General features: G+C 38.0%; 1 protein-coding gene across 5 annotated transcripts in view; it reads left to right on the top strand.

Annotated features, from left to right (window-relative positions):
• The window catches only part of STRN (striatin), a 131,045-nt gene that overhangs the window by 84,009 nt on the left and 32,442 nt on the right, over positions 1-14,594 (top strand). For 4 of the 5 annotated variants that reach the window (XR_002732433.3, XM_023216354.3, XM_023216353.3 and 1 more), the window contains exons 9-11: positions 1,596-1,682; positions 2,123-2,266; positions 8,154-8,290. Coding sequence is in view for 4 of the 5 variants with exons in the window: in XM_023216354.3 (XP_023072122.2) it covers positions 1,596-1,682; positions 2,123-2,266; positions 8,154-8,290 (368 nt within the window). In the remaining variant the exon portion in view is untranslated. The remainder of the gene's footprint in view (positions 1-1,595; positions 1,683-2,122; positions 2,267-8,153; positions 8,291-14,594) is intronic. The other variant, XM_023216351.3, reaches the window with a different exon arrangement.

The raw sequence follows: 14,594 nt of genomic DNA, 5'->3' as shown, positions 1-14,594 counted from the left end.
TCCGCCCGCCTCGACCTCCCAAAGTGCTGGGATTACAGGCTTGAGCTACCGCGCCCGGCCTTCCTCTTTTCCTTTTTAATAAAATATGTGCCACATCAAAAACAAAAGCCAGAAGGAAATTTCTAGCCCTGTGAATCATATATGTTTAATTATTTCATTATGCAAATTGTTTAGCAATGAATCTAGTTAAGAATGCAAAATGGAAATACAAAAGCTTGCAAACCATTCCTGAAAACAGTCTTAAATCATCTTAGGGGAACAAGGCTAAACTACCTCCTTGTGTTTCTACCCTCACTGATAATATGGGCCTCCCTTTTGTGGCAATAGGAATTTGATTATTTGAGATATTAAGGTAGTATAAAGTGAGATTAAAATCTAACTTAGCGAGAAATGTATTTAAAGTTGCGAAACACTGGAAAGATGTGCTTTTTCTTTTTCTCTCTCTGTAGTGATGCTAAAGACCATCATTCCTGTTAGGACATTCTTTTAAACTTAAAACATTACTTAAAAGCATTTAAACCTTTATTTAAAATATTTTAGAATTTACAAGTGTTTAGCTTGATTTGATAAAAAGTCAGTGTCTGTTATTGATGTTAAAACATAGTATCAGCCATTACATAATGAGAGATGATGTTGTTTAATGCTATCTCAATATAGATTAAAATCAGAATGAGAAAGATTGATATTAAAACATAAGCACATTTCGTACCTTTTAGCCAAATATACTTACTGATAGACAATTTAATCTTAAAAAGCATAGGGAGATGATTTATCATGGCTTTTGAGTCATGTCAAAAAACCACTTAAACTGAAATTTTGAGGAAAATTTGGATATCATATGTGAGAAATAATTTCCAGATTAACTTAATGTTGATATATTTCTTTAGGTCATTATGCTACAAAAATGAATGTCTTGAAATATAAAAGATCTTTTAGTTGGAAAGGTAACCAGGACTTACGCACAATCCATCTACTTTTCCATTGATTATTCAGTTCTTGTCAAATACCAAGGCATTGCTGTAGTTGGAATTTAGCACTTAACTGAAACTGTACCATTTGACTGGAACAATATTCCTACTAATAGAAGCAATTGGATTTCTTAAATTGGGAGATTACAGTGTGTTCAGACATCTAGCATATGGTTTTAGTATGGTGAAGAAAAATGACACTGTAAGGGAGAAATTTTAACATCTTTCATTGAAGAGAGAGGGACTACACATTTCAGCACATTTTGTTTAATGTCTTCAGTTCATGTTATCTTGATAAAAATAGCAGTCTGGGAACAAGTAAAGACTTAGGATGAAAATAGAACTGAAGCCATGCTTTGAATTGATATAAAGCATTGACTTATAAACCACCATGAAGTTGTTTTTTTTTAATTGAGCTAGTACTCATTGGAAAAGTTTGAGTCTTTTCAATGTGGTCTAGTAGAGATATTTCCTGTCAAATCATGTACTCCAATCATACCATCTTGAAATACATTTCTAGGCATTAGTTTAAATTGCTTAAAAATAGTTATATTCTTTGCTGGTATAGGAAAAAACCGTAACAGACTTTGGGTAAGATTTTCCCATTCTTAATTAAACTTACAACAGGAAAAACTACTGAAGATCTGTTTCAGCCTCTATCCTATATAAAACAGTCAAAACAGGGATGTGGGAGAATGAAGAATCAAAGTTCAGGTAAGTATTCAGTAGGGCATGAGACTTCACCTCGGGTACCATAGCTTCAGGATGTAAGGCAATTAATGCAACTTAATGTAAACAAACAGGGATGTTATTGTTTAATTCAGTGCACAGTAGGTTCACAGTCTGTATCTGGCTGCATTTAGAGCAATATTCAGTGGTTAAAGAATTATTTTTCATGGTCTAACTGGACATGAGCATTCTTTTTTATGTGAATAGTGATATTATCCCATTTGCTTAAACAGTATAATTCTTTTCAAGAAATAATAAACTTTTACAATAATTTGAAAACTTGAAAATACTTATTAATCTAGTAGAATATTTTTAAAGGTAAATATTGATGGATGGAAAATAAGGCTTATGATACCATTTTGAGGCAGTTGGATAATTCTCTTTTTTCTTTTTTATCTTCCCCTCCCCCCACTTTTTTGGGCTAGGGCCCAATAGGTCAAAACTCCAAGATATGCTTGCTAATTTGAGAGATGTTGATGAACTTCCTTCATTGCAGCCATCTGTGGGTTCACCTTCCAGACCCAGCAGCTCCAGGCTTCCTGAACATGAAATTAATAGGGCAGATGAAGGTAAGTATTTAAGATACTCTGGAGCACAAAATGCACTTGGATGTATATCTTTAAATTCATTCATTAGAAAGGACTCTCCTATCAGAGAGAACTTTATTCTGCAGATGTTTGATCTGCATAGTTTTCCCCACATGCAAGCTTTCTTACATTCAAGGGAGTTTGATTCCAACTTCAATATTCAAGACTTGAGAAGGTGCATACACTTGAAAACCAACTCTAAATTCTGGTTTAAAATATCTGCTGGCTCCACTGATGCCCATGGCCCTATATATACCATTCCAACACTGAGGAAATTAACAGTCTATAAATTGGTAGTAAATGTTTACTTTGAAACTCACATAAATATTTAAGCAGTTTATTAATGATAATTGAAAAAGGAGATAAACTCACTTAAAAGTCTAGTCACATATTCTGCTATTTTAACTTGTTCCCTTTCAGTCCTGGTTCACGTGTGTGTGTGTGTATATGTGTATATATGTGTGTGTGTGTGTGTGTGTGTGTATATATATATTTGTTTTTATTTATTTATTTTTTGTATGCCCAGGCTGGAGTGCAGTGGTGCGATCTTGGCTCACTGCAACCTCTGCCTCCTGGGTTCAAGCGATTATCTTGCCTTAGCCTCCTGAATAGCTGGGATTACAGGCACCTGCCACCATGCCTAGCTAATTTGTTTGTATTTTTAGTAGAGATGGGGTTTTGCCATGTTGGCCAGGCTGACCTTGAACTCCTGACCTCAAGTGATCTGCCCACCTTGGGCTCCCAAAGTGCTGGGATTACAGGCATGCGCCACCATGCCTGGCCTCACATATATATACTTTTTATACAGGTATAGAATATACCTGCATAAAAATATGCATTATTTTACATCATGTATAATAATTCTATTTTGTGTTCTTAAAATCATACAAATGATTTTCATAATGATAATTTTAAGATTGTATATTATATTTTAGACTTGATATGAAACTATTCCTTTTGGATATTTAGGTTGTTTTTAGTCTTGCAGTATAATCCTATGGTATATAAATACAGGTCTTTCTTTTAGACACAAGGTCTGATTTATCTGTTTATAAATGTGTAAAATGTTTATATGTGGAAATTGATTTTAAAGTACGTATTTAAGCTGAGCATGGTGGTCCCCTGGGAGGCTGAGGTGGGAGGATCACTTGAGCCCAGGAGGTTTTTTTTTTTTTTTTTTTTTTTGAGACAGGCTGTCACTCTGTCACTCAAGTTAAGAGTGCAGTGGCTCAATCACAGCTCACCGCAGCCTTGACCTCGCAGGTTCAGGTGATACTTCCACCTCAGCCTTCGGAGTAGCTAGGGCTACAGGCACATGCCACCATGCCCAGATAATTTTTTGTATGCTGTTTGTAGAGACATGGTTTTGCCATATTGTTCAGGCTGATCTCAAACTCCTGGACTCAAGTGATCCAACTGCGTCAGCCTCCCAAAGTGCTGGGATTACAGGCATGAGCCACCGCGCCTAGCCCCTGTTCAGGAGTTGGAGACTGTAGTGTGTGATGATTGAGTCAGTGAATAGCTACTGCACTCCAGCCTGGGTGACATAGTGAGACCCTGTCTCTTAATCAATCAAATATTTATATTAGCTGAAAATTCAACATGACATAAGAGTAATTATGGTTAATGTATATTTTAAAATATTTTTAAAAATTAATCCTGAATTTAAATACTGTATATGCACTTTCTCTTCAAATTATTATTTATTGATCAACACAGCCTGAGAAAAAGTCACAGAATGATCATATGGTTTTCTTGTTTTTTTAATCCATTACATTTTAGAGAGACATAAACTGATAACGATTTTGATGTATATAGATTTTCATGATTGGAATACTTTTTCAGTGAAATTTTTGACCAGTACATGGTTAATTATTTGTTAGAGTCAATAATAGCATACTTGGAATTTATTACCCATACAAAGAATCAACACATTACACACTAGATATAAAATTTATTTGATGTCTTTTGAATTACAGATGTGAGGTCATGGTCCTCAGTAGGTATGTTGATCACCAGGAGATGCATTCTGTTGACATTATAGGTATGAGACTTTAATCAGTTGCATTTATCCCAAGATCAGGTCTAGATAAGGAGAAAAGTTAGTTTTTCTCTTATTCTCATAATTCAAGAAGTTCATCAGATTTCATCTCGGGCCATACATGAATTATGCAGAATTCTAATAATAGGGGCAGGATATATACTATTTACTAAAGGACAGATGTACAAAAGCATTATATAAGCCACAGAAGATGTCCTTGATAAAAAAACATAGTGAGGAACTTTAAAACTCAAGCATTAAATGTTTGTTTAACTTGCTATCTGTAGCAGTTGTCCTAAGCCTTCCCCCTTGGTGCAGGTTTTTCGGAAAAAGAAAAAACATTTAAGCGATAGATTGTATATTGAATTGTCTATAACTGATACTTCCTGATCTTCAGTCCACTTTCAGAAAGAACGTTCATGTGCTGTGTGTGTGCTATAATTTTGTTACTTTATTTTTATTTTAATAATTCAGAAGGCAGGGCTGGGTGCAGTTGCTCACGCCTGTAATCCCAGCAATTTGGGAGGCTGAGGTGAGCAGATCACTTGAGGCCAGGAATTCAAGACCAGCCTGGCCAACATGGCAAAATCCTGTCTCAACTAAAATTACAAAAATTAGCCAGACATGGGGGCGTGTGACTGTAAGTCCCAGCTACTTGGGAGGCTGAGGCAGGAGAATCACTTGAACCCAGGAGGCGGAGGTTTACATCACACCACTGCACTCCAGTCTGAGCAACAGAGTAAGATTCTGTCTTTAAAAAAAAAAAAAAAAAAAAGGCAGTGTCACACTTAAAGGCACAGGGTTTTGTTTTGTTTTGTTTTTTGGTAAAAGCTGATTAGGGCTATTAAGGTTTAGTTGCCAGATGGAAATGTGACCTATAGTCTTAAGTTCTAAGGCTCCTTAGGAACAATCAGGTAACAGTGATGCTTATTATTGCTCTCCCTCTTCAGTCCTGGAGTGTCCTGGCTATCCACTGGTATGTAAGGAAGGAGTTGTTACTTTCTTTGTTTTCAGGTTTTACTTGGCCGTTTGTAGAGGATTAGTTAGAATTAGCTTACATAATGTATATGGTCTATCCTAGGAATCTTAGTCTTTTACACCTGCACAAAGTTATCTGGAAATGTTAGAAATGAAAACAAATCAAACAAAAAACACCTGGCTGAAGACCTACCATCATAGTCTCACATGAGTCATTCGACTGATATTTTTGACCTGAAAATTGCTGTTCTAACTTAAACAATTCCTTTTCTTCATTAGTAAATGTTTAGAGTTGTTTGAACTTCTCAGATGATATATGGTATTTTGGGTAAAACCTATTTTTATTTTTGCTACTGTATTGTATGGTGGTTTGATAATGTCTTAATTTATGCTCTATTTTGTTCTGATGAGGATTTTAAGAGTTTGTCACTACTGTTTTTAAAAGCAAGTAACTATTTAAAAATTTTTTTTAAAAGACATGGTCTTGCTCTATCGCCTAGGTTGGAGTGCAGTGGTGCAGTCATAGCTCACTGTAGCCTCAAACTCCTGGGCTCAAGAGATCCTCCTGCCTCAAGCCTTCCAGGTAGCTAGGACTAGAGGCATGCACCACCGTGCTTGGTTAATTGTTAAAAAAAAAAATTTGTAGAGGCCGGGCGTGATGGCTGACACCTGTAATCCCAACACTTTGGGAGGCCAAGGTGGGCGGATCACTTGAGGTCAGGAGTTTGAGACCAGCCTGGCCAAAGTGGCAAAACCCCATCTCAACTAAAAATACAAAAATTAGCCAGGCATGGTGGCATTAGCTACTTGGTAGGCTGAGACGGGAGAGTTTGCTTGAACCTGGGAGGCGTAGGTTGCAGTGAGCTGAGATCGCACCACTACACTCTAGCCTGGGTGACAGAGTGAGACCCCTGTCTCAGATTTTTTTTTTTAAGAGATAGGGGTCTCGTCCTGTCATCCAGGGTGGTCTCAGACTCCTAGCCTCAAAGGGTCCTCTCACCTTGGTATCCCAAAACACTAAGATTACAGGCATAAGCCTCCGAGCCTGGCCAATTCTTTCATTTATTCAATGAGTATTTATTATTATACATGATTGAATGTAAGTCTGAAAAATGTCTTGTACATGTACTAGTCAATACAGTTGACTTGTTTTTTTTAAGAAAATTAATTTACCCCTTTAGCAGCTGGCGTTTGAACTACTAAATTCATCTTATTGAATCACAAATGTTTGTCATATATAACCACCTCTAGGAAACTACTCAAAGACCATCTCTGACGTTTGTCAGAACAATTTGCATTTATAAAGAGTGACATTTTGTTATTGACCAAATTAAATAAAATCATTAATTTGACATTTTGCTTTTGACTGATTTTTCTATGATGGTTGTGAAGGAATTGGATTGGTATGTCCAAAATGTTACAAAATAGGATATTTCAAGTTATTCACAAAGTAAAACTGACATCTTTGAAGTACACAGTTCACAGCTAATGAAAGTATTCAAATGAACACTTTAAATTTTCTCATCAGGTGCGGTGGCTCATGCCTGTAATCCCAGCACTTTGGGAGGCTGAGGCGGGTGGATCTCCTAAGATCAGAAGTTTGAAATCAGCCTGGTCAACATGGGGAAACCCCATCTCTACTAAAAATACAAAAATTAGCCAGGCATGGTGGCAGGCGCCTGTAATCCCAGCTACTTGGGAGACTGAGGCAGGATAATTGCTTGAACCCGGGAGGCGGAGGTTGCAGTAAGCTGAGATCATGCCATTGCACTCCAGCCTGGGCCACAGAGCATGACTCCATCTAAAAAACAAAAAAACAAAAACAAAAAATTTTCTTTACCGCGTGCGGTGGCTCACGCCTGTAATCCCAGCACTTTGGGAGGCCAAAGCAGGTGGACCACTTGAGGTCAGGAGTTCGTGACCAGCCCGGCCAACATGCTAAAACCCCGGCTCTACTAAAAATACAAAAATAAGCCAGGCATGGTGGCACTCACCTGTAATCCCAGCTATTCGGAAGGCTGAGGCAGGAGAATTTCTTGAACCCAGGAGGTGGAGGTTGCAGTGAGCCAAGATGTCACCACTGCACTCCAGCCTGGGTGACAGAGCGAGACTGTCTCAGAAAAAAACATAAAAAAAAAAAAAAATATTAACTGAAGTAAACATTTTTAGATGAACTATAATATACCTACAGAAGAGTGCTGATAATACAGCTCAGTGAACTGTCATCAAGGTAGAATTATTACCCTCCCATGTCACCACCCCTTAGGTCAACAAGTAGAACATTACCAGGGCCCTAGAAGTCCTGTTGTTGCTTCTTTAATCACTACCCCTCTCCTGCCCGGCAGAGGTAATCCTGACTTGTAACACCACATACTGATTTTGTCACATAAATAGGCACATTTTAGAGTTTGACCCATTTTCATTTGAAATTTTCTATACTCTTTTAGGTTATAAAATTAATGAATTGTATTTTGAATGAGACCAGCACTTGTTACATATATTTAGTAATTAATAGACATTGTTTAGGTAATTAGCATGAAATATCAAACAAGGAAAACTTACTTTCCTATAGTCATTATTTTTTATATAGTGAAAATGAAAGGACAGTGGATTCTTAGATTTGTTTCCTGTTTTACTTTTCTAATTAGTTGATGGCTTTACCTGTGGTTAAGATATGGAAAAAGCAATAAATTATTAAGGATTTTCTGCTCACTGAATTTTATTGTGTTTAAAAGCATTTAAAAACAATTAAGTGTATACGTGCACTATAAGAAATTTGATGCAAGCAAATGAAACTAAATGTTGGCTCCTTAGAGATTTTTAAATGTTTCCTTTGTCTTCCCTCTTCAGTGGAAGCATTGACATTTCCTCCTTCTTCTGGAAAGTCATTTATCATGGGAGCAGATGAAGCCCTTGAAAGTGAACTGGGACTTGGAGAACTAGCAGGCCTTACGGTGGCCAATGAAGCAGACTCACTAACTTACGATGTAAGTAGTAGTTTTGTTTTTGATGTTTTTACTTGGTTTTTAAAAATAAAAACTTGCGCTGGGCGCAGTGGCTCACGCCTGTAAATCCAACACTTTGGGAGGCCAAGGCGGGTGGATCACTTGAGGTCAGGAGTTCAAGACCAACCTGGCCAACATAGAGAAATGCTGTCTCTACTGAAAATACAAAAAATGAGCCAGGCATGGCGGCAGGTGCCTGTAATCCCAGCTACTCAGGAGGCTGAGGCAGAAGAATTGCTTGAGCCCAGGAGGCAGGGGTTGCAGTGAGCCAAAACCACACTACTGCACTTCAGCCTGTGCAACAGGGTGAGACTCTGTCTCAAAAAAGTAAAATAAAATAAAAAGTTGATTTTATAGAAAATGAAGACAATGGTAAAACTTCTTTACAAATATAGAACTTGGTTCAGTTTCCATTGAAAACTTTGAAAGATACATAAAGAGAAACTAACATTTTTCCATAACCTGGAGATTAAAATTATGGGCTTTACCTAAATCCATAATTTAGTATGATTTGTTCATTGGTTTTTGATAGGGGAAAGAATTCCTTTTTCCATTACCAAATTTGGATTTTGTTTTCTGTCTTAGGGCACCAGCAGTTTGTTGTAATTCATGCCTACCTAAACAATATTTGTCTTGCTTCTTTAGTACATTAGTCAATATCCTATTGAGAAGAGATTTTAATTATTAGTAGGCATGGATGTATACAGTGTGCTTTTCAGATGTTAAGGCTGACCCATCAGAGATTTGGACCAAAATTGATATCTTTGTACCTTTGTGCATACATTTACTTAATTCCAAACAATTGTTTTATAAATGTATTTACAATTCCTCATCACAATAAATGATTTATTAGAAAAATAGTTGCTTGTGTCATAGGTAAAGTATTTATAACCTGCCTTATTTCATTAAATTCCTCTCACTTTGATAGTTTATGATCTCTGTTGGAAAACACAATGTATCTCTTGCAGCACACGCACCATATAGGGGATGTAGGGTGGATGCCTAAGCAAACCATAGGTATGGTAAAGAAGCACTCCAAAGAGGAACGCTTACCACCCACTCCTCTTCATACAGATAAAAAACTCCCAACCTCTTTGCTAAGCCCATTAGTAAGTCTTTTGGGTTCTACCTCCAAAAACAGTTGAAAATCCATATACTACTTTTCACTTTCTATCCTCGTCCATTTTTTTCTTAGAGCTACTGCAATAACCATCTAATCTAAACAGGCTCCTTGCACTCCATTCTTCACAAATATGATACAGATTTACAATTTTTTTTTTTTTTTAAGGCAGGGTCTCACTCTGTCACCCAGGCTGGAGTACAGTGGTTTGATCTCAGCTCACTGCACCCTCCGCCCCACCGGGCTCAAATGATCCTCCCATCTCAGCCTCCCAAGTAGCTGGGACCATAGGCACGCACCATCACACCCAGATACTTTCTTTTATTTTTGGTAGAGACAGGCTTTTGCCGTATTGCTCAGGCTGGTCTCAAAATTCCTAAGCTCAAACAGTTCACCTGGCTCAGCCTACTCCAAAATGCTAGGATTACAGGCCTGAACCACCATGCCTGACCTGATACAGATTTTTAAAAAATCATTTCTAAGCCGGGCACAGTGGCTTACGCCTGTAATCCCAGCACTTCGGGAGGCCGAGGTGGGCATATCACGAGGTCAGGAGATCGAGACCATTCTGGCTAACACAGTGAAACCCAGTCTCTACTAAAAATACAAAAAAATTAGCTGGGCGTTGTGGCGGGTGCCTATAGATCCAGCTACCTGGGAGGCTGAGGTAGGAGAATGGTGTGAACCCAGGAGATGGAGTTTGCAGTGAGCTGAGATCACACCACTGCACTCCAGCCTGGGCGACAGAGTGAGACTCCCTCTCAAAAAAAAAAAAAAAAAATCATTTCTATTTCCAATGTTTTTATTGCCTTATATTTCACATTTGTCTTTTTAAAACACCATTGATTTTTGCTTTTTTTTTTTTTTGGTAATCTTTGATAACCTTTGTCTTTTATTTGGAGCATTCAATCCTTTTTTTTTTTTTTTTTTTTTTTTTGCAGAGTCTCATTCTCCTGCCCAAGATGGAATGCAGTAGTGTGATCACAGCTCACTCTAGCCTTGACCTTCTGGGCTTAAGCCATCCTCCCACCTCAGCCTCCCAAGTAGCTGGGACCATAGGTGTACACCACCATGCCTGGCTTTTTAATTTTTTGTACAGACGGGATCTTGCTATACTGCCCAGGCTGGTCTTGAACTGCTGGGCTCAAGCGGTCTGCCCACCTCACCCTCACAGAGTGCTGGGATTACAGGCGTGAGCCATTGTTCCCAGCTGGGGTGGTTTATTTTTTATTCAACTTTCCACCTTTCTACTACTTGGAATTTCTATACTCTTTCGCTACTCTTCAATGAATACCCTAGAGAGTATCACATACGTTTTTATCAAAATTTTCCATGCAAAGACCTTACAATGCTTTTAATTCTTAATTCCCACCCTACTTACATGTCATTCTTGTTACACATTTCTGAATATGTTTATCTTCTATAAGAAAATTGTTTTGTACACTCTACATTCAGTTAGGATTATTTATTTTACATTTTACATTATCCTTTAAACATTTTGCTTTTTAAAATTCTTTTCTGCATGTCTGTCCATCTGGGATCACTTTCCTTTCATCTGAGGACATTTAGTATTTCTTTTTAGTGAAGGTCTGTTGGTGTCTGGTTCTCTCCGTGTCTTGTTTTCTGAAATATCTTTGTTTAGCCTGAGTGGGTCAACTGTTATTGCATATTGAATTCTAGTTGGCAGAGGTGGTTTTGTTTTTTTTTTTTCCCCACTCTAAACATAGTATTTTACTGTCTTTGTTTTATGTTTTCTGCTTAGGTTAACTATCATTTCTGTTGTTGGTCGTTTAATGGTAGTCTGATTTTTGTCACTAATATTATCTGTGTCTTTTTTTTTTAGCCAAGGTTTGTTTTCCTTTTTTATTTAAGTTTCTTGAAGTTCTTAAATCTTTATGACTTGACATATTTTCATTACTTTTGTAAAGTTCTCAGCCATTTCTCATCGAGTACCACTTTTGCACCTCTATCTTTCTCTTCTCTTTTTGGAACATAGTTATATGTGTGTTATACCTTCTTCTTCTTCCTGTGACCTCTGTCTCCTGTTCCCTTTATTTTTTTTTAATGACTCATCTTTCAATTCACTAAATCTCTCTTCAGTAATCTGTAGTCAGTAGTTAAGCCCATATATTGAGGTCTTACAGTTTTTTGTTTTGTTTTTGTTTTTGTTTTTGTTTGAGACAGAGTCTTGCTCTGTCGTCCAGGCTGTAGGGCAGTGGTGCAATCTCGGCTGACTGCATCTCCACCTCCTGGGTTCACGCCATTCTCCTACCTCAGTCTTCCAAGTAGCTGGGGACTACAGGTGCCCAGCACCATGCCCGGCTACTTTTTTTTTTTTTTTTTTTGTATTTTTAGTAGAGATGAGGTTTTCACTGTGTTAGCCAGGATGGTCTTGATCTCCTGACCTTGTGATCTGCCCGCCTCGGCCTCCCAAAGTGCTAGGATTACAGTGCTGGGATTATAGTGATGCACCTGGCTAGTTTTTGCTTCTTGAATTTTTTTTTTTCTTTTTTTTTTTTTTGAGACAGAGTCTTGCTTTGTCGCCAGGCTGGAGTGCAGTGGTGTGATCTTGGCTCACTGCAACCTCTGCCTTCTGGGTTCAAGCAATTCTCCTGCCTCAGCCTCCCGGGTAGCTGAGATTTCAGGCACACGCCACCACACCCAGCAAATTTTTGTGTTCTTAGTAGAGACAGGGTTTCACCATGTTGGTCAGGATGGTCTTGATCTCCTGACCTTGTCATCCACCTGCCTCAGCCTCCCAAAGTGCTGGGATTAGAGGTGTGAGCCACTGCACCCGGCCAAATTCTTTTTTTTAGATTGTTTACAGATTTCTTCCAAAATTTTCAGTCTTGTCTTTTATCTCCTTGGACATAATCAACGTCATTATTATTATTATTATTATCATTATTAAGACAGAATCTTATTATTTTACCCAGGCTGGTGTGCAGTGGCGTGATCTTGACTCACTGCAACTTCTGCCTCCTGAGCTCAGGCTCTCCTCCCATCTCAGCCTCTTGAGTAGCTGGGACTACAGATGTTCACCAGTACGCCCAGCTAAAGCATGATTATTTTAAAGTTGAATTGGAAACTCTGTAGTTCTTTTATTGTTATGTGTTGTTTCTGCTCATTTTCAGTTATATTGTCTTACATCCTTATGTACATGATTATTTTTATTTTCAAGAAACTGTTATTTGAAAAGTTGTCTGTAGAAATAACTTCAGACCAAATGCTATAATTTAAATTGCTGTTCTCAGATGTATGCAGCCACTACCTCTGGGATCTGGGATCGATTTATTTCATTTTGAATTTTTACAGTCCCTGCAAGGCCTTGGCTTCTTCTAGTTCACCCTTATGTGTAGGATGCCACCCTTTGAAATCATAACCCAAAGCAAAGTGGCTTACTGAGCCCAACTGTCATGGCAGGTTCATCAATTTGTATCCCCGTGACACTTCAAAACTGTGAGAAAAACTGCTCAGCCTCTCGAGCCACCCCCTCTGGAATCAGTAAACAGCGTCTGGGGGAAAACAGCCCAAATACTGGACTCACCTTTTAGGCCTCTCTTCTTCTCTGGATTTTGGCCTGGTTTTTCTTCAGTATTTTGTTCTCTGTTTTTTATATTTAATTCTGCTTTTCTACTTGTCCTCAGTGCAGAGGTGGTCCAAATTACCTGACTTGTCATGGCTAGAAGCAGAAGTTCCCATTAGATACTTCTGTTCTCTCTATTCTAGCCCCACAAAGAGTTTATCCAGTATGTAATGTAACTTAGTCCTCTCTCCAGATAAAGCTCATTCTTTTTTCATAGTTTTTGTTAGAAAACTTTGTGTTAGGTCTGTCACTCAGTTTTCAAAAGTAGTTCCTGGTTTCATAATAATACCAGTAATCTGTGGCTATGTAACAAATTATGCCAAAACTTAGCAGCTTAAAACAAAAAACATTTATTATCTCATAGTTTCCATGGGTCAGGAATACAGAAGCAGTTTAGCCAGGTGATTCTGTCTTAGGGTCTCTAATGTAATTGCAGTCAAGATGTTGGCAAGGGCTGCAGTATCACCTGAAGACTTGACTTGTGGGGTGGATCTGCTTTTAAGCTCTTCCTGTGGTTGTTGGGAGGCCTTGGTTCTTTGCTGGCTATTGGGGGAGACTTTAGTTCCTCACCACATAGGTCTCTCCATGGGCCTTTCAGCATGGCAGCTGGCTTCCCCCAGTGTGAGTGCATGTGAAAAGAGAGAGAGCAAGAACACCCAAGATGGAAGATGTTATAACTTAATTTTGGAAGTTGTTATCACTTCTGCTATATTCTGTTGGTGACAGAGACCAACCCCATAATGTGGGAGGGAACTATATAAGGTTTACCTATAAGGAAATGGGGCTGACTGGGGCCATCTTAGTGGCTGCCTACCACATTAAGACATTCAGAAGGAATTTGATTGCTCTTTCACCTGAAAGCCTTTCAGGTGCTTAAAAAGAGCAGACATGATTCAACTCAGCTTTTCTTCTTCCAGAATAAACAGCCCCAGTACTTATAGTAGTTCCTTGGATGATGTGTTTTATGTTCTCTTATTATCCTAATTTGACAAGTTCTATCCATTTTTTTCTACAGATGTTTTATTGAGGGTAACTTCTAAATTCCGATGGCTTGAGTTTGAATCCAGGCCCCTCCACTTACTAGCAGGGTTCTTTGGGCAAGTCACTTCTCTTTTCCTGGTTTATCTAGTCTGGAAAGTAGAGATAATGTTATTTCCTTCTTCATAAAGTTATTTTGAGGATTAAGTGAGTTAATGCATATAAAGTATTTTCAGTAGTGGTCAAAATAATGAATAATGCCCAAAATAATAGCTATTGTTAGTATTGCTGTATTTTTGTCATTTGTAAATAAGTAGTGTTTCTCCAGTCTTTTACCAATACAGTCATACCTTGCTTAATGATGGGGATACATTCTGAGAAATGTGTTCATTAGGTGATTTCATTGTTGTGCAAACATCATAGAGTGTACTTACAAGCCTAGATGGCATAGGCTTTACAAATCTATATAGCATGTTACTGTACCGTAGGCAACTATAACACAATGGTAAGTATGTATCTAAACATGTCTAGACATAGAAAAGGTGCAGTAAAAATACAGTATAAAAGATTTCAAAATGGTACACCTGTATAGGACACTTATC

This window comes from Piliocolobus tephrosceles, chromosome 15, assembly GCF_002776525.5.
Source record: "Piliocolobus tephrosceles isolate RC106 chromosome 15, ASM277652v3, whole genome shotgun sequence".
NCBI lineage: Eukaryota > Metazoa > Chordata > Mammalia > Primates > Cercopithecidae > Piliocolobus > Piliocolobus tephrosceles.
Note: the sequence above shows the minus strand (reverse complement) of the source record. Positions and strands in the feature narration are given on the sequence as shown.